General features: G+C 41.5%; 1 protein-coding gene across 1 annotated transcript in view; it reads right to left on the bottom strand.

The window, feature by feature from the left end:
- LOC106572369 (metabotropic glutamate receptor 4) overlaps positions 1-4,317 on the bottom strand; it is a 124,261-nt gene extending 119,944 nt beyond the window's left edge. Inside the window, exons 1-2 of the mRNA XM_045696173.2 lie at positions 4,110-4,317; positions 3,614-3,754 (exon numbers count right to left, since the gene is read on the bottom strand). Coding sequence (XP_045552129.2) covers positions 3,614-3,754; positions 4,110-4,317 — 349 coding nt within the window. The remainder of the gene's footprint in view (positions 1-3,613; positions 3,755-4,109) is intronic.
- Positions 4,318-26,306: the final 21,989 nt, after the last annotated feature.

The raw sequence follows: 26,306 nt of genomic DNA, 5'->3' as shown, positions 1-26,306 counted from the left end.
CGGAGTTAAGGTAAGCAACCTCTTTGCATTTTCAAAAGCCTGTTGACAATGAGAAGACCATACGTAAACAGCCTTAGCTTTCAACAATTCTGTCAAGGGAGCGACCACAGTAGAAAAGTTCCTAAAAAAGCCACGGTAGTAACCAATCATTCCCAAGAAACGCATAAGTTCCTTTTTTGTAGTTGGTGGTGGAAAAGCATCAATAGCTATCACTTTAGCCCGAACAGGACGCACTTCACCCTGCCAACCACCTTTCCAAGGTATGTAACAGTTGCCTGAGCAAACTCACATTTAGCCAAATTGATCGTGAGGCGACCTGCAGCCAGACGTTCAAACAAGGCTTGAATACGGGACAGATGTTCCTCCCAGGTATCTGCATATATCACTACATCGTCCAGATAAACAGCGCACCCGGCCAGACCTGCAACAACCCTGTTCATAAGTCGCTGAAAAGTGGCAGGTGCATTACGCAGGCCGAAACTCATAACCGAATACGAGTACAGACCAGAGGGTGTAATAAAGGCAGAGATTTCACGTGCCCTACTCGTTAGTGGCACCTACCAATAGCCCTTTAACAGGTCAAATTTGCTCACAAACTTAGCTGCTCCGACTTGATCTACGCAGTCCTCCATCCGAGGAAGAGGAAATGAATCTGGCTTAGTGACAGCATTTACCTTACGGTAGTCCGTACAAAATCTGTTTGTTCCATCCGGTTTACTGACCAAGATACAGGGAGAAGCCCAACTGGAGAAAGAAGGCTCTGCTATCTTACTCTCCAGCATGTACCTGACCTCAGCATCCAGACAACGCAGTTTCTCTGCAGAAACTCTATAGAACCGCTGACGAATGGGGTCAGCATCTCCAATGTCAATATCATGTTCTATCAAGTTTGTACGTGTTGGTGTATCAGAAAACAACTCTGGAAATTTCCGAATCAGACCAACCATCTCTTTTCGCTCATCAACAGGTAGATGAGTAAGAAGGTCGTCCAAAATATCCAGTGTCTCTGAATTTTTCAATCTACCTTGCAATATGCAATCGTCAGGACCAGGAAAATCTTCCTCGTCATGCACAGACCTAGCATGAGAAGAACCACAGGATGGGGGGGGGGGGGGGTATTTGCTTTGGCACCTTTCAACACCCTGCATTATTACATTCAGGTATGCAAAACACTCACTTACACTACTGATTACTGATTACACACACCATTGTTAATTACTTAGTTACTTTATTTAATAAATATATATTTTGATACTCCTTGTCTCCACGTTGTCTCCCTTTTGTTGCGAACTCTGAGCCGGTTCGTAACAGTGGACTACAGGAAATGGAGGGCCCAGCATGCCCCCATCCACATCGACATGGCTGTGGTGGAGCGTGTCGAAAGCTTCAAGTTCCTCAGTGTCCACATCACTAAGGAATTATCATCCACACACACCAACACAGTCATGAAGAAGGCAAGGCAACAGCACTTCCCCCTCAGAAGGCTGAAAAGTTTCGGCATGGGCCCTCTGATAGGCATCCTCAAAAGGTTCTACAGCTGCACCATTGAGAGCATCTTGACTGGCTGCATAACCTCTTGGTATGGCAACTGCTTGGTATCTGACCGCAAGGCACTACAGAGGGTAGTGCGTACAGCCCAGTACATCACTGGTGCCGAGCTCCATGCCATCCAGGACCTCTATACCAGGCGCCCAGCCACGCATGTCATAGACTGTTCTCGCTGTTACCGCACGGCAAGGTACTGATGCACCAAGTTTGGAACCAACAGTACCCTGAATAGCTTCTACCCCCAAGCCATAAGACTGCTAAATAGTTAACCATATAGCTACCCAGAGTATCTGCATTTAACTCTTTTGACTCATCCCATACACTGCTGTTACTGTTTATTATCTATCCTGTTGTCTATAGTCACTTACCCCTACCTATATGTGCATACTGTATTTCCCTCAATGACCTCGTACCCCTGCACATCGACTTGGTACTAGTACCCCATGTATATAGGCAAGTTATTGTTACTCATTGTGTATTTATACTTTGTGATATTATTTCTCTATTATTTCTCTATTTTTCTATCTGTAGGGTTGGGAAGGGCCCATAAACATTTCACCGTTAGTCTACACCTGTTGTTGACGAAGCATGTGACAAATACAATTACATTTTTTTAACAGGGAAGACATATTGATACCTGGGTCTCTTTTACAAATGTGCCCTGTATATACAACATAAATATTCACCTTATATATATATATATACACTGCTCAAAAAAATAAAGGGAACACTTAAACAACTTCCACGCCATAACCCCCCCATCTATGGTCGATGGTCGATGATGAGAATCACGGACTTGTCACCCGAATGCAGAAGGACCTGTTTTCAAGTTCCCTCGTAGCTCCTGTGTTCTGGGACGTAGATGTGGACATTCACCAGGCTCTGGAGATGGAACTCTGTACCCACTACTTGTCCTCCTGAGTGCATCTACGTTCCCACAGGGATAAGGGAGCGGCTGTTGACCTGGGCACACACAGCTGTCGTCGCTAGACATCCTGGGATCAGCCGTACTATTCAATCGCTCTCTGTTTTAATACACCGTCTTCACAGCAAATAGTTCTCGGGCCCCTGATTGATAGAATTTTGATATAATGGCATTATGCAATGGCTGCGAGGAAACCCATCCTAGTAACTGTCATAGCAAGCTGATGAAAGCATGAAACATTAACGCATAGGAAGGAATCAATCATCGGCACATCACAATCCAACCAATACAAGAATCAGTCCAGTCTGTACTGATTAGAATCCTGCAGATTGTGTTGTCTGTGCAAGGAAATGAAAGACAGTCAGCCTTGGAGTGCCCACTGATTTTAATGACCTGGGAGCTTGTCTCTAATATGCTGATTGGATTTGCTATTGATTATGTTTTCAACTTGTGTAATGGCCCAGTTTTGGTGATTGCTATTGTACTGCAGTGCAGATTGAACTTGGCGACGGGGAGTCATGGGAACATTTAATCATGTCTAATGGAACAAGAGAATCATAGCCTTTACTCAAACACATTGCATTTCCCCAAAATGTACCATAGCTCATACTACAGTAGCCTAAATCTCTGCAAATACATAACGCTGTTGGAGAAGGGTTATAAATGTATATTTCAAGTACAAATACATGTTAAGAACTGTAATGAAACCAATCTATTTTGTTGTTATTGCACTTTCCAAAACACATTCCACATTTATGTAGTCACACTCCAGCGCAATATAGTTCCTGATTCTTCTCTTCTATTCTGCTTAAATGGTGTGACCCTGTATTTGTGCATTCAGCAAGCACTGCATTACACAGTCTCTTGTGAAGTGAAGTGATATTTGACTAATCAAAGTTCCTGGCAGAGTTTGGAACTTACCACAGAAAGTGTATATAGCCCTGCAATCTGGGAATACATTTTGGGCTCCATGTTTCTCACCCCTGCATGCAAAATAACCATAGTATTTAAAGTAGATGTAATGGCACATCATCCAAGACATGTCGGAATACTACAACTAGTGATTGCATCTGTGAGTTCATAAACAATCAGAGTGTGTGTGGGACTAGGTTATGGTAAACAAGGAAATTATATTCTTACTTGTGCACTTTTTGATGCCGGATCCTTTCTTCAGAGCGTGTCGACTGAGTTTGCACTGAAAGTTGTTTTCCCAGAACTCTGCAAACCAAATATTCCTTCTGTTGTTGTCCAAAGTTCTGCTGATAAAGTAGCGATCAAACCCTAGAGAGATCAATGAGAGGCACAGTTGGATTTAGAACCACCTGCTGAACTACTGCAGATAGTAGTTGGATTTTCTGATGACTTTATCAACAAGTTTTTTTCAGCACTACCTCCACATAGTACTACTTTCATCTTACAGGTGTTTCTACAGTATATCCTGATGTTGTTTACAGTATATGTCAGTGTTTTATTTGGAAATGTCAGGGTTTTGAATTTCATTTGAATTTCATTGTCAAAGACAACAAAAAATAGATACAAATGTCATCCTCACATCACCAGTACTGCCAACTGTTGTGTGTCTTTTAAATTTGACAATAAAGAATATAGAACATCATATTCTGTATAACATCAGTACCTCGAATGGACTGCCGTTTAGGTAGGATGGTAACAGCACCTTCTGCCATCTCCTCCTGGTTGAGAATGGGGGAGATCTTAGACCCCCAGCTGTCTGACCCCACCCATATGAAATGTCCTGTCTGGTTGTCCTTCTTAGCTGCTTGAAGAAGCCGCCTGTAGGAGGGGCAAAGAGAGAATACAGTACAATTCTTGTCATTTATATACATGATGCACCTACTCATGGGGCTGGATGATTAGGTAAATACGATGTGTTGGTACTGGACATTAACAACAGCAAAACTACACATCGCATGGATCGATCCTAGGACCAGCACAATACACAAAAGAGGAACCCTGTTTGAACACTCCCCCCCCTGCCTGTGACAGTGCCTCCTCTGCTGGTGTGTACATGGTGCAGGCTCGCGAACACCCATCCCTCTCTTCCTGTGCTGCCACATTACTCCAGGGTTGGTCTCTCCCTGGTAATAGAGCTAATTAAGAAGCAACCAGGATGAGCCAGCCAGCCTTCCCTTCTGTTTCACCAGGCTCTGTATTGATCACTCCTTCTGCTGCCTCTATGACCACAGTACTGGAAACACAGCCGCTACAACAGGACCACAGTACTGGAAACACAGTCGCTACAACAGGACCACAGTACTGGAAACACAGTCGCTACAACAGGAGCACAGTACTGGAAACACAGTCGCTACAACAGGACCACAGTACTGGAAACACAGTCGCTACAACAGGACCACAGTACTGGAAACACAACCGCTACAACAGGACCACAGTACTGGAAACACAGCCGCTACAACAGGACCACAGTACTGGAAACACAGTCGCTACAACAGGACCACAGTACTGGAAACACAGTCGCTACAACAGGACCACAGTACTGGAAACACAGTCGCTACAACAGGACCACAGTACTGGAAACACAACCGCTACAACAGGACCACAGTACTGGAAACACAGTCGCTACAACAGGAGCACAGTACAAGAAACACAACCGCTACAACAGGACCACAGTACTGGAAACACAGTCGCTACAACAGGAGCACAGTACAAGAAACACAGTCGCTACAACAGGAGCACAGTACTGGAAACACAGCCGCTACAACAGGACCACAGTACTGGAAACACAGTCGCTACAACAGGACCACAGTACTGGAAACACAGCCGCTACAACAGGACCACAGAACAGGAAACACAGACGCTACAAAAGGACCACAGTACTGGAAACACAGTCGCTACAACAGGACCGCAGAACAGGAAACAGTCGCTACAACAGGACCACAGTACTGGAAACACAGCCGCTACAACAGGACCACAGTACAAGAAACACAGTCGCTACAACAGGACCACAGTACTGGAAACACAGTCGCTACAACAGGAGCACGGTACAAGAAACACAGTCGCTACAACAGGACCGCAGTACTGGAAACACAACCGCTACAACAGGACCACAGTACTGGAAACACAGTCGCTACAACAGGAGCACAGTACAAGAAACACAGTCGCTACAACAGGAGCACAGTACTGGAAACACATTCGCTACAACAGGACCACAGTACTGGAAACACAGTCGCTACAACAGGACCACAGTACTGGAAACACATTCGCTACAACAGGACCACAGTACAAGAAACACAGTCGCTACAACAGGACCACAGTACTGGAAACACAGTCGCTACAACAGGAGCACAGTACTGGAAACACAGTCGCTACAACAGCCAGGTACAATAACAATACAGTGTATCTCGAGTCACTCTGCCACTCCTTTGGCTCACCAGTCAATGCAGAATGAAGTGACAGAGTAATGCATGTTTGAGTTATAATGACCTTTCTCCTACTTCTCACTGAATAAACATGGTTTATTCTGAGCCCCAGCTTATCCATATAGCTTTAGAGGATAAAATAACGTCTGTAACAAAACCTACAGTATAATAATATCATGTCATATGCTCCTTTTTTGTCCCCCCTTGAGGTCATTTACAGAACAATCTTGTTAATCACATACAGTAAATACCAGGTGTTCTCATCAAGGTGTGAGTTATTGAGTGAGGAAGGGTTGGCATGACGACAATGTTTATGTTTAGGACAAAATGCATGATGGCACTAACATCCTTCTCCTAGCTTTCTGCTAGCCTGAGTGCTGTAAACTCAGAATGTATATAAAAAATATATATTAATTGGCTGCCAACTCACATTGTCTGGGTTCAAGGTTATAGCAGGCATGCTGGGCAGAAATCCCCCTGGCTTTTATAATTACTGTATATCCAGACTATTACCCATTATCAGGCTTGGATAAGTCAATGAGCATTTTGTGTCACTACACACAATACCCCATAATGTCAAAGTGGAAATATATTTTTAGAAATGTTTACAAATTAATAAAAAATGAATAGCTGAAATGTCTCGAGTCAATAAGTATTCAATGCCTGTGTTAAATAATTTAAGGAGTAAAATTGTGCTTAACAAGTCACATAATAAGTTGCATGGACTCACTCTATGTGCAATAATAGTGTTTAGCATGAATTTTGAATGACTACCTCATCTCTGTACCCAGCACATACACTTATCTGTAAGGTCCCTCAGATGAGCAGTGAATGTAACTTTATATCCTGAAAACAAAGTGTTATCTTTGGGACAAATCCAACAAAACCCATCACTGAGTACCACTTTCCACATTTTCAAGCGTGGTGGTGGCTGCATCGTGTTATGGGTACTGTATGCGTGTCATCGGCAAGGACTAGGGAGTTTTTTAGGATAAAAAGAAACATAATAGAGCTAAGCACAGGTGAAAAAGTGCACAACCATGTGATGGTCTCAAAGAAGAGGTGTCAATTATAGGTGCAACTGCCCCGGCGTTCCGGTAAGAGAACGTAAATGACCAGTAGGAGAAAGGGATACAATCCACACTTTATTACCACACTGAACAGACATGCACACACACACACACACACACACACACACACACACACACACACACACACACACACACACACACACACACACACACACACACACACAGCGATAGGAAGAGGAATGGTCAAAGATGCACTAAAGATGAGTCAGGGAGTCCAGAATGTGGAAGGGTTCAAATGTGAGTTGATGTGAAGGACAGGAGCTTACAGAGGTTGTCTTAACCTGTCCTCCTCCTGGAAACAACTGAAGAGTTGAGAGGCAGAGTGGGGTTCTGCTGCTTCCAGGCTAGGTCACGGATTGGTTGATCAGGTCAGCTGACTCTTTTCCCTAAACAACCTGGTCCCTAAAACACACTGTAGGTCTGAAATGGCTTCCGCCACTGGACAATAGGGTCAGGCTGAGGCAGGGGGATGGTAAACCCTGCTGCAGCTGAAATGTCACACAGAGTTTGTCTATATGTCCTAGTCAGAGAGAGGGTTCAGTGAGGGTTTAATAATTTAAGGTGTAGGGTTTTACACAACAGACAAAATCCTATAGGAAAACCTGGTTCAGTCTGCTTTCCAACAGACACTGGAAGACAAATTCACCTTTCAGCAGGACAATCCCCTAAAAGGCCAAATATACACTGGAGTTGCTTACCAAGATGACACTGAATGATCCTGAGTGGCCTAGTTACAGTTTTGACTTAATTCGGTGATTAACAACCAACTTCACAGAGCAAGAGCAAATATTGTACAATCCAGGTGTGCAAAGCTCTTAGAGACTCACAGCTGTAATCACTGCCAAAGGTGATTGTAACATGTATTGACTCAGGGGCTTGAATACCTATCTAGATATATTAGTGTTGTATTTTTCATAAATGTTTTACAAACGTTAGAATTTTTCTTCCACTTTGACATTACAGAGTATTCTGTGTAGATGGTTGACAACAAATGACAATTAAATACATTTTAATCCCACTTTGTACACAACAAAATATTGTAAAAGTCAAGGGGAGTGAATTCTTTACAAAGGCACTGTATAACAGCTATTTTCTACAGATGTTTAATGTTGAGGAAAAAGCTAAAAATTAAAGTTATTTAAAGGTAACTTTGATTATGGTAAAACTTTGCTTTTGGATACTTTATTTGTGCTACTTGACTCAGCAAACCTGATTTGTCTTTAAAAAAGCCTATTACCTATTACTGCATAGAACGTCAATATCCCTATATTGGTGTCTTGCCTCTGAGGGCAGATACTTTTTGTAACGTATCAATTCTAGTCACCAAGCTCTAAGAATACGTTTGCATTATTTGTTACATATGACATAACCTTTTGGGTTCCATCTCAAACCCTCTGTGCAAAGGGTTCTACCAGGAATCAAAAAGGGTTATTTAAAGGGTTCTGGTATGGGGACAGCCAAACAACCCTTTTAGATTCTAGATAGCACCTTTTTTTCCTAAGAGTGTACCATAAGCCACTGTTGCACCGTATCAATGTAGAGGACAAACCATACATTACGCTATACACGTACGGTACACTGAGTGTACAAAACATTAGGAATACCTGCTCTTTCCATGACATATACTGACCAGGTGAATCCAGGTGAAAGCTGTGATCAATCCCTTATTGTTGTCACCTGTTAAATCCACTTCAATCAGTGTAGATGAAGGGGAGGATACAGGTTAAAGAAGACAATTTAGACATGGATTGTGTATGTGTGCCATTCAGAGGCCATTCAGAGGGTGAATCAGCAAGACAAAAGATTTAAGTGCCTTTGAACGGGGTATGCCAGGCACACCGGTTTGAGTATGTCAAGAACTGCAGCGATGCTGGGGTTTTTCACGCTCAACAGTTTCCTGTGTGAATCAATAATTTGTAAAAAATATTTAACCTTTATTTAACTAGGCAAGTCAGTTAAGAACAAATTCTTATTTACAATTACGGCCTACCCCTAACCCGGACGAGACTGGGCCAATTGTGTGCCACCCTATTGGACTCCAAATCACGGCCGGTTGTAATACAGCCTGGAATAAAACCAGGGTGTGTAGTGAAGTCTATAGCACTGAGATGCAGTGCCTTAGACCGTTGCGTCACTCGGGTCCACCACCCAAAGGACATCCAGCCAACTTGACACAACTGCGGGAAGCATTGGAGTCAACATGGGCCAGCATCCATGTGGAATGCTTTCAACATTTTACCCCGAGAAATTGAGGCTGTTCTGATGGCAAAAGGGGGAAACTGTTCCTAATGTTTTGTACATTCAGTGTATATTCTATGCTTGTGTTAGTAGTAGGTACTGTAGGTTTTGAATGTGCTGTAAAACATAATGGAACCCACACACATCACCAGCTGTTGCCCCAAGACACTGATCAGGATGCTCCTCAGTCCTCAGGACAACTAAAGGTTTTTAACACTGCAGAGGAATGGAGGAAATTGTTGATTGATTGGTAATTGCTGTAAACTAGAAAACCAGTACTAGTCAAAAGTTTGGACATACCTACTCATTCAAGGGTTTTGTCTTTATTTTTACTATTTTCTACATTGTAGAATAATAGTGAAGACATCAAAACTATGAAATAACACATATGGAATCATGTAGTAACCAAAAAAGTGTTAAACAAATCAAAAAATATTTTAGATTCTTCAAAGTAGCCACCCTTTGCCTTGATGACAGCTTTGCACACTCTTGGCATTCTCTCAACTAGCTTCACCTGGAATGCTTTTCCAACAGTCTTGAGGGAGTTCCCACATACTGTATGCTGAGTACTTGTTGGCTGCTTTTCCTTCACTCTGCGGTCCAACTCATCCCAAACCATCTCAACTGGGTTGAGGTCGGGTGATTGTGGAGGCCAGGTCATCTGATGCAGCACTCCATCTCTCTCCTGGAGCCTGGAGGTGTGTTTTGGGTCATTGTCATGTTGAAAAACAAATGATAGTCCCACTAAGCTCAAACCAAATGGGATGGCGTATCGTTGCAGAATGCTGTGGTAGCCATGGTGGTTAAGTGTGCCTTGAATTCTAAATAAATCACAGACAGTGTCACCAGCAAAGCACCCCCACACCATCACACCTCCTCCTCCATGCTTCACGGTGGGAACCACACATCATCATCTGTTCACCTACTCCGCGTCTTATAAAGACATAGCGGTTGGAACCAAAAATCGCAAATTTGGACTCATCAGACCAAAGGACAGATTTCCACCGGTCTAATGTCCATTGCTCGTGTTTCTTGGCCCAAGCAATTCTCTTCTTATTATTGGTGTCCTTTAGTAGTGGTTTCTTTGCAGCAATTCGACCATGAAGGCCTGATTGACACAGTCTCCTCTGAACAGTTGATTTTGAGATGTGTCTGTTACTTGAACTCCGTGAAGCATTTATTTGGGCTGCAATCTGAGGTGCAGTTAACTCTAATGAACTTATCCTCTGCAGCAGAGGTAACTCTTGGTCTTCCTTTCCTGTGGCGGTCCTCATGAGAGCCAGTTTCATCATAGCGCTGGATGGTTTTTGCGACTGCACTTAAAGAAACTTTAACATTTCTGGAAATTTTCCGGATTGACTGACCTTCATGTGTTAACCTGTTAGGGCTAGGGGGCAGCATTTGCACATCTGGATAAAAAAAATGTACCCGATTTAATCTGGTTACTAATCCTACCCAGTAACTAGAATATGCATATACTTATTATATATGGATAGAAAACACTCTAAAGTTTCTAAAACTGTTTGAATGGTGTCTGTGAGTATAACAGAACTCATTTGGCAGGCAAAACCCTGAGACATTTTCTGACAGGAAGTGGATACCTGATGTGTTGTATTGACTTTAAACCTATCCCATTGAAAAACACAGGGGTTTAGGAATATTTTGGCATTTCCTATTGCTTCCACTAGATGTCACCAGCCTTTACAAAGTGTTTTGAGTCTTCTGGAGGGAGATCTGACCGAACAAGAGCCATGGAACGATGATGTCCCATTAGACACCTGGCGCGCGAGTTCATGTTGGGTACCCTCGTTCCAATACGTTATAAAAGAGTATGCATTCGTCCACCTTGAATATTATTCATGTTCTGGTTAAAAAAGGCCCTAATGATTTATGCTATACAACGTTTGACATGTTTGAACGAACGAAAATATATTTTTTCCCCTCGTTCATGACGAGAAGTCCGGCTGGCTTAGATCATGTGCTAACAAGACGGAGATTTTTGGACATAAATGATGAGCTTTTTTGAACAAAACTACATTCGTTATGGACCTGTGATACCTGGAAGTGACATCTGATGAAGAGAATCAAAGGTAATGGATTATTTACATAGTATTTTCGATTTTAGATCTCCCCAACATGACGTCTAGTCTGTATCGCAACGCGTATTTTTCTGGGCGCAGTGCTCAGATTATTGCAAAGTGTGATTTCCCAGTAAGGTTATTTTTAAATCTGGCAAGTTGATTGCGTTCAAGAGATGTAAATCTATAATTCTTTAAATGACAATATAATATTTTACCAATGTTTTCTAATTTTAATTATTTAATTTGTGACGCTGACTTGACTGCCGGTTATTGGAGGGACACGATTTCCTCAACATCAATGCCATAGTAAAACGCTGTTTTTGGATATAAATATGAACTTGATAGAACTAAAAATGCATGCATTGTCTAACATAATGTCCTAGGAGTGTCATCTGATGGAGATTGTAAAAGGTTAGTGCATCATTTTAGCTGGTTTTATGGTTTTGGTGACCCTGTCTTTGACTTGACAAAACATTACACACAACTCTTGTAAATGTACTGTCCTAACATACTCTAAATGTATGCTTTCGCCGTAAAACCTTTTTGAAATCGTAAAACGTGGTTAGATTAAGGAGATGTTTATCTTTCAAATGGTGTAAAATAGTTGTATTTTTGAAAAATTTGAATTTTGACATTTATTTGGATTCAAATTTGCCGCTCTTGAAATGCACCTGCTGTTGATGGAGTGCACCACGGGTGGCACGCTAGCGTCCCACCTAGCCCATAGAGGTTAAAGTCATGATGAACTGTTGTTTCTCTTTGTTTATTTGAGCTGTTCTTGCCATAATATGGACTTGGTATATAAGGCTATGTTTTCTATATCACCCCTACCTTGTCACAACACAACTGATTGGCTCAAACACATTAAGATGGAAAGAAATTCCACAAATTAACTTTTAACAAGGCACACCTGTTAATTGAAATGCATTCCAGGTGACTTCCTCATGAAGCTGGTTGAGAGAATACCAAGAGTGTGCAAAACTGTCATCAAGGCAAAGGGTGGCTACTTTGAAGAAACTCAAATATAAAATATGTTTTGTATTTGTTTAACTCATTTTTGGTTACTACATGATTCCGTATGTGTTATTTCATAGTTTTGATGTTTTCACTATTCTAAAATGTAGAAAATAGTAAAAATTAAGAAAAACCCTTGAATGACTAGTACTGTATATACCTTAGATAAGAAGAACAAAATGTAGTTAGATTGAGTGTGTTTAATGTGAACTGGCACCTATCCCTTTCATTGTGGACATCTAATGAAAATAAAGCTGTTATAGCTTGCTGAAAATGGGGTATTTCATTTTAGGGATGTTCAAGCATGGTGGGGAGGACAATATACTAATGTACAGCCATTTATACCGCAGTGCATCCCCATCTAAACCAATGGGCAAACATGCTGAATGTTGCGTCATTAAACAGAAACTCAGATTTATTGAGATACTTTGTTGGCATCATTTAGTATGTTAGTTTAATAATTTTTTCATTCCTGTAACAGTCAACATCACTAACCTAATGTCATCTTCATTGGCAAAGAGAATAACAACCCGTGCATTGGGGTTCTCTGACAGTCTGCGGATGATCTTGTCAAACTCTCCAGGCTTAGGTTCTCGTGGTATCTTCACTGACTGAGAGATGCACACACCTCCTGCAATCAAGGGACAGAGGAACATGTAAGGATTATTATAGACAGAGGAAAATAGACATGGATAAATTACACTAGCTGATCTGCTGATCTGTCTAGGCTGTCCCTAAAACAGAGTATAAATAAAGTTTATAATCAGTACCTGAGGACCTTTTATCAGGGTACACCATCTCTGATGTAGTTTGGAGTATTGTTATGGAACACCTGTCGGGCATCAGCACCAGAAATAACTATATTGGTAAACCAGCACAGGGCATCTGCATATAGCTACAGTAAACCAGCACAGGGCATCTGCATTTAGATACAGTAAACCTCTATCTAAATGCAGTTTCATCATTCTTAGAATCACCCTCTTTCTTAGTTCTCTGTGTCAACTGAAAGTAGGCCAAAGCCAAGTAGAGTTTTTTTCACTCGCCTAAACCAACAACACTAATCCTATTCATATCTTCGGGACTTTTTATGGATGTCTGGATGCAAGATAAAAATTGTGCTGGTGTAATATTTCACAGCATGATGAACGCAAGGTATTAACAAAATATTGTCATGTACCACAAGGGGCATAGCTGAGACATGGAAAATCATAAATTCAGTTTATGGGGGTGCCAATGAGATTGGGGAAATTGTGTAGCAATTCATAGCAAACCTACACTCGTAAATGAAAATTTGCGAATAGTTTAAATGTTTCTCTCCATAGATGTATTTTGTTCAACTTTAGCATTGTAAGGCTTTCAGTAAGTTATAAAAGACATGAAGTACATCTTGCTTACTGGGCAAGCATACATTTACTGATATTCATCTTTCTACTTTTTACAGCATTCTTTTTGTTGTGTATTGTATGAATCCAAACATATAGGGCATCAAGGAATTCAATTTTCAATGGAAGTATCCACATGACTCATGAAAACTGTCAAAAATTGACAGTTGCTCTGACATGTCACCAACAAAAAAATTCAGTGACATGATTAAAACTCCAAAATAACCCACCAATACATCACACAACATGTTATGGAAACCAGTGCTATTTAATTTAAATTCAATCAATCAAATCCATGTAACCAATGGTGTAGTGGAGGGTAAACTCACGTAGAGTAAACTCTGTTTACCCATTTTTTTGTTGTTGGCGGACAAATGCATTGAAAGTTTAGGGAGTGTTTCTTTACTCAGCGCGACTGGCAATCATTACCCACCAATTGTTTTTACCACTACATCACTGCACGGGACATAATCCCATTCTGACCATTCCTAATCTGGTGTGTTAGACTCTGACACACACAATACACTTACACAATTCCCCAAAGAGAGCAGCAAACTAAACCTTTCCGTGCCATGAGACATTGGTATCCAGCAGCAGAAAGAAAGTGAGGGAGCTCCAGCATACGTCCATTGGATAGCAAACAAGCCAAGGCTTTCTAATTCTCAGAGAAACATTTCAGGAGAATTGTTTTGTCGTCCTGCCAAAATGCCACAGAGACTATGGGCATGCTAATGAACTGTGCAATCAATGCAGGAATAATACCCTCTGGTTCAGTGAATAGCTGCCAGGGCCACACGACGGATCAGAAAACAAAGCGGCAGCGCCCCAACTCTGATAATAATAGGTTGTGAAAGTGGAAGTAAGAAAAAAAAAATAGCAAAGACCATTAGATGGTCAACAATGGGCGTGATGACAGTCTAGCTTATAGGTGCAAAGGGCCACTTCCGGTTGAGATCCTTTGAGCTAAGGCCTTAGTCAATGGCATGCAACAACACACTGATGTTATTGTACTCCCTCCCACATACTGTACATGCAAGTAGTTTATTTTTCTTTGATTTTGTGGTTTTGCTACCCCACTATACCCAAGTAGCCTACATGAAGCATACACTGGCAGTGCTCTGACCATGCTGTCACTGGGCTGGTTAATCGTTTATTTTTCTCTTCACTGGAGAAATAGAGTCTTGTCTTTTGTCTGTAATGTATTTTTCGTTATGTGTCAGACCCCAGTAAGACTAGCTGTCGCCATTGGCATCGGCTAATGGGGATCCTAATATATCAAATAAATCAAATCAAATTACTCATATCATGGTTCATGTCTGTTTTTTCTAGGGTCAGCCATTGTCATAGTGACAGACCCATGATTCTCCTGCTTCCACGATTCTTTCACTCATTCCTCCACACTCCAAAATAGATTGAAAGCCATTCGTGGGTCCGACAATTGTCCAATCTATTCAGTGGCCTACACTGGGTTTTCTCCATCCTACATTCTGTTTTCACTCTCCAATCCTACAGTACTCTAAACTTTTTCCAACTAATTATACCCAGTCGAAACGGATTCTCCTGAGGTTTATCTGTCGATCTAGCTGTCTCATTCTATCTATGTAGCCTGTAGACTTATGGGAAATGTTACTCCAGTAATGGGCAGATCTAGGGTGAATGCTATAACTATTCTCCTCATCATTACCAGAGACTCTATCCATCTCAACCATAATATCTCTTTGCCTCATAGGTGTCCCAGTCCCAGGGTCCCTCGCCATATTCTCTGTGGAGAAGATAGAGCGTTATCCCTTTCTCCCTGCTCCCTCTTCACTGCTACTGTTCTGTGACCTAGCCTCTGGAGAGGGAAGCCAAGGGAGCGAGATATACACTGGATGTGCTACCTTGTTCCAGACCTGTGTTTTCAACTCTCTAGAGTCAGCAGGAGCGGTAGAGATACTCTGAATGATCGGCTATGAAAAGCCAACTGACATTTACTCCTGAGATGCTGACCTGTTGCACCGTCTACAACCATTGTGATTATTATTATTTGACCCTGCTGGTCATCTATGAACATTTGAAAATCTTGGCCATGTTCTGTTATAATCTCCACCCGGCACAGCCAGAAGAGGACTGGCCACCCCTCATAGCCTGGTTTCTCTCTAGGTTTCTTCCTTGGTTCCGGCCTTTCTAGGGAGTTTTTCCTAGCCACCGTGCTTCTACACCTGCATTGCTTGCTGTTTGGGGTTTTAAGCTGGGTTTCTGTACAGCACTTTGTGACATCAGCTGATGTAAGAAGGGCTTTATAAATACATTTGATTGATTGTTTGATTAAAATAGAAAGAGCGAGCTCCCAGCCACTTGCAGTTGAGGCCCACTGAACTCACTGGGTCCCCTATTGGGTCACTGGAAACAAAACTCCATAATTCAGCCCTATGCTGCTAGCAGTCCTGCTTCATCAGTTATAATATTGCAATCATATTACAATGCATTACCAATCTCTGTATAATTGTTGGACTATAGTATGTATTCACTGTTCTGCAGGTATTCTTATTATTTCCCCATTACAAAGTTGTTTGGTGGGGGAGGGGTTGTGGTGGAGTTTATGATGAACTGCGAAAACAAATCCAGCACAGACTACATTTTATTCCTACTTCAAAATGCCTTTTTATCTGTCTAATTATGGTTGTTCCCTCATTATGCATCTGCTATTATAGTTTATATAAGGTAATAATCCACCGGTAATTACTGCCTTCCAGGAATCTGGTTCTCTACACAATGCTTTTCTAGATTACATTTAGCTTCAGGTTATGATTAATTAGGAAAACTCTCCCTCTCTCTCCTTTTCCCTGATGAAATTCCCTGCATTGCAGACCAACCATTTTTAATCCACTGGCATACGGTATGAACATGTAGACAGAAAGACAGATAGTGAAGCAGTTCAAAAAAACACAGTGAATGTTGCAACCGCCCTAGCATTAACATGATTTAACCATTTTCTAAATCTCTGGGGAGATGCATACCAATAATTATCTGTTGATTAATTATGTTCATCAAGTCCACCTGACTGTGTTGTTGTCTCTCCAGACTTAAAGAAATTTGTGAGGCTTGCATGAAAAATATAATTAAATTGTGTGCTATTTATCAAACTCCAAGCCAAGCAATCTCTCTTCTTCATCAAAAATATGATTTATTACTTACTTGAGTGTCTTCTTTTTTCACACATTTTCGAAGAACACGATTGGTTAAGGGATTTTAAATCACTAACAACTCTGTGCCTGGAAAAATAACCTGAGGGCCCAGTGAAGGAGAAAAAAATGAACCCACGTCTCAGGCTGAAGATGTTGCTGATGAGTTCCAATGAACCTCCAGCCTCCCATCTCTCCACCTAAACCCCAATACCTCTCACACCTCCTAGACAGGCAATGTGTAAATCATCTCCAAAAATAGCCTTCTTTGCAGAGATCTGCACGCTCCTATTCTCTAACCAGCGTCATCTACTGACAGTAGCTGTCTTCTCTTCTCTAGTGGGCCTGAACAGCAATCTTCATTCCTATTAGACACCCAGGAGAGAGAACGTTGATGTCGTAAACATTAAATACAGCCCACTCAGAGTGGCGGATTGCTGCACAGCGTTTGTTCTCTGTGGAAATACTGGAGAGAGGTTCGCTAGATTTACCACACTGAAGGTGCTAAAGATATCCCAATGTGACCAATTCAATGCTATTTGCTAGGTAAACAAGCTGTAAAAGAATCCGGAGTATGGGGTAAAGGTAACCATTATGATTTACTACCACACAGCCACATTGATGCATCATTCTTATGATTGTCATCACCATCACATCATCAGATTAGAAACAACTTGATCCTCAATAATCCACATTTATGTTTGCAGTGTCTTGTACATAACAAAGAGTTGCACCTTCACGGAGTGGTTTATTTCTTTGCAAATAAAGGATACGTAGAATAACCTACAACGTTCCTTAGTAGAAAAAACTAGTAGCAAATATCGTTTTTTAATTTGAATCACATGGATGGTTCAGCTATTGAATGGGAAGAGATGAACGACCCCATTTTCACCTAACCAATTTGCCATTTGTTTTTAATATTACATATGCCAAAGCCATTTCTCAGAATTCTCCTTATTCTCCTCTTTTGAACTGAGAAATGTATAAAATCAAAAGGGCACCTGTGTGTATATGCCCACTTCCCAGATAGTAAGGGAATCTTTGTTTATATTGTAAGGCATGGCAGACACTAGAGGACTTGTCAGAATGTATAAGGCTTACTTTGTTTATTCAGTGTGCAGGCTAATATGAGGCAGCAGCTCTGGGATGGATCGTGGTAGAGTCGTGGGTTCACCGTCCCTGTGGGAGAATGCAGCAGTTCAGTCTTATCTTTCATATGAAGGGGTTTGTGTTGTGCCCACATGCCTGCTTGTCAAACCCTTTTAGGGCCCATGGGGATTCACACTAATAGCATGCCTCTCCTCTCCTACTCTGCTGCTGCTGATCATGTACTTCCTAGTTAATACTGCTCTATAATATTTATGTTGATGACATGGCTGACAACTTTGAAAAGTTTATGATTTTACATAGCCACTGTGTGTGTATGTGTGTTGCGTGTGTGTTGTTTGTTGCGTGTGTGTTGAAGCTGAGTATATAGTCTCCCAATGCCTCTGCTTGTGGCAGCAGGGGGATGTATCTAAAACATGGAAACATATTGTAGCAAGGCAGATGTTTAATAAACACAGACAACAGACTGTACACTTGAAGGGTGTAGGTACACTAGAGCCTATCTAAGAAGAGGGAGCAGGGAGGCGTACTAACAGGAGAGGAGGGAGTAGCTAGTAGAACAGGAGGAATACAGAGAGAGCAGCAAGGCAGCACACTCCCTCTTGGTACAAGAGAACACTGAGGGGAGTATTAGAGCGCTGTGTTATGCCTGGGAGATTTACATCTGGAAACAGAGAGAAACAGGCAGTGGAACTAGTGGAGGCGTATTAGAAAAGCTGTAAAGTAAAAATAGGTTATGCACCCTCATTGCTAGCTGAGTACATAACAAAACATAAACGTGTAGGTCTCCAACAGAGGCAAATATGACTTTGTTTAGACTTGTCCTTATCATGTTCTTATCTACCTTCAACATACTGTATGACCAGGTGGTCAAAGATACGGTTCACAGTTTGTTAGACTGCGGCTCCCGAATTATTGTTTGCACAACGTCTAACATGAATTATTTCCCCAGTGAACGACTACCCAACAGCCTTAATTTAAGTAATTACACAGAGATTTTTTTAAATCTATATCAACATTAGTGTTATAAATTGCATACACAAAGGTCAGGTATATTAATATTCTGCTATTATGAATTTAAAATAATGATTATCCCCTCTAAAGGGAAGTGGTACTCGATGATCCATTGTTTTGACATTGAATGTACCATTTACTGCAAAATACAAGATTTAGGCAGTCACTTCTTTTCATCCATTCCATAGTAAGGGGTGAAGTGTTGTTCCTCTGGATTTTATTCTTGCCTGAAGAGTTTGGTATTTTCATCAAGTGAACTCTTGAACCAAGCTCTTTTCGAATGAAAGTGTTTCTCAAAGCTCCTAGAAGGTTCCATGGACAGTGGAATGTAATGAAGGGATTGAGGGCAAACATTCTTTCTAATTTTAAAGAACTAGGTAGTAACTAAGTTGTCCCATTTCCCAACCCCCCTTGTGTGTGGTGCTAGTGCATGTGCTACTGGTTATGGGACTGACTACTTTTGTTGGCACACTCAGATAGTGGAACTGGATCAGATAAAAAGCCCTCTCCCCGGATAGGGATATAAACTGAAGATAAGTTGCCAAAGAGTTACTACTTTTCTTCCACTAGGTTGAATATTATTAACACTACAAGAGAAACAGAAAGACGTTTCTTTTCCTACTAAAGATGCCAAATTAAACAAGGAACCAGGAGAGGATTAGAAAAATATGGAAATAGCCTGAACGACAGAGAACTCAACCCTTTTCATGAGCAGGGGGGTTCATTGAAAATGACTAAACAGAATTTGGTCAGGGGACGTGTTCCTGCTGGTGGTCTGTTGAGCCATGTCGCCAGACTGCTGTGCTGAGAAGCATTCTCAGCTTGTCCCATCCTGCAGATACAAACTCCCAGCATGCAAACACCCTGACACCATGTTTTAATTTCTGCCATTAGATCATCTCTATTTGACTGAAATGAAATGATTACTGGTAAATTATGAAAATAGCACAAAACCAAATATGGCACTGTTGGGTGAATTTGAGCTGGTGTTTTTATCAGAGGAACAGAGATAGATCTTGACATGCTCCATTTACATTTATTTAACTAGGCAAGTCAGTTAAGAACAAATTCTTATTTACAATGACGGCCTAGGAACAGTTGGTTAACTGCCTTGTTCAGGGGCAGAACAACAGATGTTTACCTTGTCAGCTCAGGGATTTCATCTAGCAACTTTTCGGTTACTGGCCCAACGCTCTAACCACTAGTCTACCTGCCGCCCCAGGTAGCCTAGTATACATACATTTTGAATCACAAACAGTATCTCAGAAGAGTACAATGTGCAATAAAATGAGGCCCTCTTCTAGAGTGAATAAAACAGTTGCCTCTCCACTTAGATCATGTTCTGTATACAGGTGTATTCACTGGCTGTGGTGTTTGATGTGGAAGCAAAGGCAATTAGCCAAACAGAAGTAAAGTTGAAAACATGCTTTGTACTGTTGCTAAATTGAGATGGATAAGAATATCCATGTATGACAGAGTGTGATATTTGTTCAACAGGATCTCCACTCACTGGCAACTATGGACTATGTGTGAATTCATTTATTATCAGGGTCTTTGTTGAGAGTAGCTGCAAGAGTATGATGTCAGTGGCAGTCGGTGCGGTTTAAGATGAGGGAGTGCGATTTTTTATTTCTTATGAACATGGCCTTATTTCTTTTACAATACATTCACCCAGCTCAATGTAACATCGACGGGTTTAGGCTACTTCATGATACTCAAATTTTCCCAATACCCATCATGAGGTTGCTACAACCTAGCCTATAAATGAAAGGTCGAGAGAAATTTGGGTAATCAAGGTGACAGACATTGACACATTCAATACCGCCTTGCACAACATTGCCTGCATCTAGCCAATCTAGGGTGTAATCATTAATCCAACAGTTGCAAACAAGATTTTCTATTGGACAAATTCAGGTATGGTTATCCCCGATTCATTCCATTTGCTTCCGTTTAAGAAACATTTTTCAACAGAATCAGTGGAATGAATACACCCGATTGCATGCAAACACAGTTTATTTTAATAGCAGCCACATACAAAGCAGGATCCCTTTGATCGTTGGACAATTACTTCTTGCATCTACGCACGCTCCTCCTCTCACCTTTTCCCTCTCACCTTTTCCCTTCAGTGCACAACACATCAGCTGTCTGTGACCAGGCGAAAAAACCTTTCCAAGCAAACCTTCATATCATAACCACTAACAGCTACGCACAGCATACCTACATTATGGTCAACATATTAGCTAACGTCAACTCAACATAGCTACTAGAACTAACGTGTTAGTAAACCCACTACAATCATGCAGTACAGTGTACAATTAGCAAGCAGTTTAGCAGTTATACCAGCGGGCCCCAGTGGCAATAAAGTCATCAAACCAAAAGTTTACCTTGACTTGGAAGAGTTCCAGTGATGGATAGCTATAGCCAGGTAGGTAACATAGCATCCCTCTCTATTTGAGCCAGCTGTTTGCTGCATTTGCTAGCTAAGTTAGTGAAAGTGAAAAAAAATACGAAATATATCTCTCTCTTGCTTTTCCTTAATTTTTGAAGGAATTAATTTGTTTAAAACTGTTCAACTATTGTCTTTCTCTCTCTTTGAACTACTCACCACATGTTATGCACTGCACTGATAGCTAGCTGTAGCTTGTGCTTTCAGTACTAGATTCATTCTCTGATCCTTTGATTGGATGGACATGTCAAATCAAATTGTATTTGTCACATGCACAGAAATCAACTTGTGTAGACCTTACCATGAAATGCTTACTTTCAAGCCCTTAACCAACAATGCAGTTCAAGAAATAGAGTTAAGAAAATATTTACTAAATAAACTAAAGTAAAAAATGTCATTTCAGTTCATGTTGCAAGAGTTCTGATAGCTTGGAAGAAGTCCTCCGGAGGTTGTCATAATTACTGTGTAATTCTATGGAAGGGGGTGAGAACCACGAGCCTCCTACACAGCAAATTGGCAATTGTTATCAAGTGTTCATTTTCTTGGTGTTACATTTTTAGTGTTAAGAGGTGTTTATTTAAGAGCTGTTTTTACACCCTCTGTGCTAATATAACTCCCAGGTGAGAGTTACTGTACAGAGGTTGGGCGGTGGCACAGAGCAGTGTTGATTGAGCTTTCGGTTTTATATATATATATATATATACACTGCTCAAAAAAATAAAGGGAACACTTAAACAACACATCCTAGATCTGAATGAAATAAATAATTTTATGAAATACTTTTTTCTTTACATAGTTGAATGTGCTGACAACAAAAGCACACAAAAATAATCAATGGAAATCCAATTTATCAACCCATGGAGGTCTGGATTTGGAGTCACACTCAAAATTAAAGTGGAAAACCACACTACAGGCTGATCCAACTTTGATGTAATGTCCTTAAAACAAGTCAAAATGAGGCTCAGTAGTGTGTGTGGCCTCCACGTGCCTGTATGATCTCCCTACAACGCCTGGGCATGCTCCTGATGAGGTGGCGGTTGGTCTCCTGAGGGATCTCCTCCCAGAACTGGACTAAAGCATCCGCCAATTCCTGGACAGTCTGTGGTGCAACGTGGTGTTGGTGGATGGAGCGAGACATGATGTCCCAGATGTGCTCAATTGGATTCAGGTCTGGGGAACGGGCGGGCCTGTCCATAGCATCAATGCCTTCCTCTTGCAGGAACTGCTGACACACTCCAGCCACATGAGGTCTAGCATTGTCATGCATTAGGAGGAACCCAAGGCCAACCGCACCAGCATATGGTCTCACAAGGGGTCTGAGGATCTCATCTCGGTACCTAATGGCAGTCAGGCTACCTCTGGCGAGCACATGGAGGGCTATGCGGCCCCCCAAAGATATTGCCACCCCACACCATGACTGACCCACCGCCAAACCGGTCATGCTGGAGGATGTTGCAGGCAGCAGAACGTTCTCCACGGCATCTCCAGACTCTGTCACATGTGCTCAGTGTGAACCTGCTTTCATCTGTGAAGAGCACAGGGCGCCAGTGGCGAATTTGCCAATCTTGGTGTTCTCTGGCAAATGCCAAGCGTCCTGCACGGTGTTGGGCTGTAAGCACAACCCCCACCTGTGGACGTCGGGCCCTCATACCACCCTCATGGAGTCTGTTTCTGACCGTTTGAGCAGACACATGCACATTTGTGGCCTGCTGGAGGTCATTTTGCTGGGCTCTGGCAGTGCTTCTCCTGCTCCTCCTTGCACAAAGGCGGAGGTAGCGGTCCTGCTGCTGGGTTGTTGCCCTCCTACGGCCTCCTCCACGTCTCCTGATGTACTGGCCTGTCTCCTGGTAGCGCCTCCATGCTCTGGACACTATGCTGACAGACACAGGAAACCTTCTTGCCACAGCTCGCATTGATGTGCCATCCTGGATGAGCTGCACTACCTGAGCCACTTGTGTGGGTTGTAGACTACCACTAGAGTGAAAGCACCTCCAGCATTCAAAAGTGACCAAAACATCAGCCAGGAAGCATAGGAACTGAGAAGTGGTCTGTGGTCCCCACCTGCAGAACCACTCCTTTATTGGGGGTGTCTTGCTAATTGCCTATAATTTCCACCTGTTGTCTATTCCATTTGCACAACAGCATGTGAAATTTATTGTCAATCAGTGTTGCTTCCTAAGTGGACAGTTTGATTTCACAGAAGTGTGATTGACTTGGAGTTACATTGTGTTGTTTAAGTGTTCCCTTTATTTTTTTGAGCAGTGTATATCTACAGTACATCTGCAAAGTTTAGATTAAGAAGGTTGCTAGCTAGAGTGGTTAGTTAAGGTTAGCGTTAGATTAATTAGCTATCTAGCTAAATGTTAGCAGGAACTTTGTCTCAACTTCATTAGTTCACTAAAATCAACTAAAACTATACGATTTGAGAAAATGAATCAAAATCCAATAGGATCAGAGTTAGGCTATACCGTTAGGTGATTACAACCATATGCATATTGAGTTCACGAGACCAACTAACATTAGTGGTGCAGCAGGTGCATGGTGATCAATTTGAGCCTCGTTTGGTGCAGCATGTATCTAGCCAGGAAGTGAAGGTAACAACATGGCTAATATCTACTAATTGTTTTTTCAAAACGCATATAACAAATAACTGACTTGCCTAGTCAAAGGTTACATTTTTTTAATGTATTAAAGCCCCAAATCCGCAGGCAGACACTTGTCTGGCCAAAATTGTTAGATAGCTAGCTACAACACCGACCACAATATCTTGTAATTTAGCGCTTACGTTAGGTTGTTAGCGGAATTGGCCAGACGTGATAGGGTTGTCCTCGGTCATTTAGATGAAAATGTCTATGGTGTGTGCTTGTTGTTAATCACAGATCAGACATTGGCTTGAAAACAATGTATTGGCCAGTTTCTTACCTATAGATTTGAGTGGTGGTGGTAACTCTTTGTAGCTAGTTAGCTAGCTAGTTTGGTTGGTTGATTTCACTGCAATATTGCCCTGCCAAATCTGAGGCGACGGGTAGCCTAGTGGTTAGAGCTTTGAGCCAGTAAACGAAAGGTTACTGGTCTATCCCTGAACAAGGATGTTAACCCACTGTTCCCCGGTAGGCCGTCATTGTAAATAAGAATTTGTTCTTAACAGACTAGCCTAGTTAAATTAAAAATGAAAGCCTCAGATCCACATTACATTATTAAAGTGGCATTTGGAACGAATGGTTGATCCACTGTAACCCTGGGAGAGGGTATAAGGAGGCTTTTTTTGTGATTGTTTCTATATGTACAGCTACGCCATAAAATGTTTGCAACCAAATTTAACTTAAATATGACATTGTGTGTAATTGCATGTTGGTGAAGTTCCAATACCAAAAAAGCAAGAAGTTCAAGAAGTTGCAGCTTGGGTTCTCTTATGGAGATTTCATCAATCAAGGTGAATATACAGTTGAAGTCGGAAGTTTACAGACACTTAGGTTGGAGTCATTAAAACAAATTTTTCAACCACTCCACAAATTTTTTGTTAACAAACTATAGTTTTGGCAGTCGGTTAGGACATCTACTTTGCACATGACACAAGTCATTTTTCCAACAATTGTTTACAGACAGATTATTTCACTTATAGTTCACTGTATCACAATTCCAGTGGGTCAGACGTTTACATACACTAAGTTGACTGTGCCTTTAAACAGCTTGGAAAATTCCAGAAAGCTATGTCATGATTTAGAAGCTTCTGATAGGCTAATTGTCATCATTTGAGTCAATTGGAGGTGTACCTGTGAATGTATTTCAAGGCCTACCTTCAAACTTAGTGCCTCTTTGCTTGACATCATGGGAAAATGAAAAGAAATCAGCCAAGACCTCAGAAAAAGAATTGTAGACCTCCACAAGTCTGGTTCATCCTTGGGAGCAATTTCCAAATGCCTGAAGGTACCACGTTCATCTGTAGAAACAATAGTACGCCAGTATAAACACCATGGGACCACGCAGCCGTCACCGCTCAGGAAGGAGAAATGTTCTGTCTCCTAGAGATGAACATACTTTGGTGCGAAAAGTGCAAATCAATCCCAGAACAACAGCAAAGGACCTTGTGAAGATGCTGGAGAAAACAGGTACAAAAGTATCTATATCCACAGTAAAACGAGTCCTATATCGACGTAACCTGAAAGGCTGCTCAGCAAGGAAGAAGCCACTGCTCCAAAACTGCCATAAAAAAAGCCAGACTATGGTTTGCAACTGCACATGGGGACAAAGATCATACTTTTTGGAGAAATGTCCTCTGGTCTAATGAAACAAAAATAGAACTGTTTGGCCATAATGACCATCGTTATGTTTGTAGGAAAAAGGGGGAGGCTTGCAAGCCGAAGAACACCATCCCAACCATGAAGCACGGGGTTGGCAGCAACATGTTTTGGGGTGCTTTGCTGCAGGAGGGACTGGTGCACTTCACAAAATAGATGGCATCATGAGGAAAGAAAATTATGTGTATATGTTGAAGCAACATCTCAAGACATTAGTCAGGAAGTTAAAGCTTGGTCGCAAATGGGTCTTCCAAATGGACAATGACCCCAAGAATACTTCCAAAGTTTTGCCAAAATGACTTAACCTGTTGGGGCTACAGGTTAGCAATGAACCCCGAGCCGGGATTGCTAACAAGGCTGGAAATTCAAAACATAAAAAATCTAATAATTTCAATTTCTCAAACAATCAACTATTTTACACAATTTAAATGATAAACATCTCCTTAATCTAACCACATTGTTCGATTTTCAAAGAGGCTTTACGGCAAAAGCATAAAGTTAGATTATGTTAGGACAGTACATAGCCACAAAAGTACAAACATCCATTTTCAATTCAAGGTCAGGCGTCACCAAAAGCAGAAACCAGCTTGAATTATGCACTAA

The sequence above is a fragment of the Salmo salar genome, chromosome 15, assembly GCF_965601325.2.
Source record: "Salmo salar chromosome 15, fSalSal1, whole genome shotgun sequence".
Classification (NCBI taxonomy): Eukaryota; Metazoa; Chordata; class Actinopteri; order Salmoniformes; family Salmonidae; genus Salmo; species Salmo salar.
The sequence above is the reverse complement of the archived record's forward strand: the minus strand, read 5'-3'. Positions and strand labels throughout refer to the sequence as shown.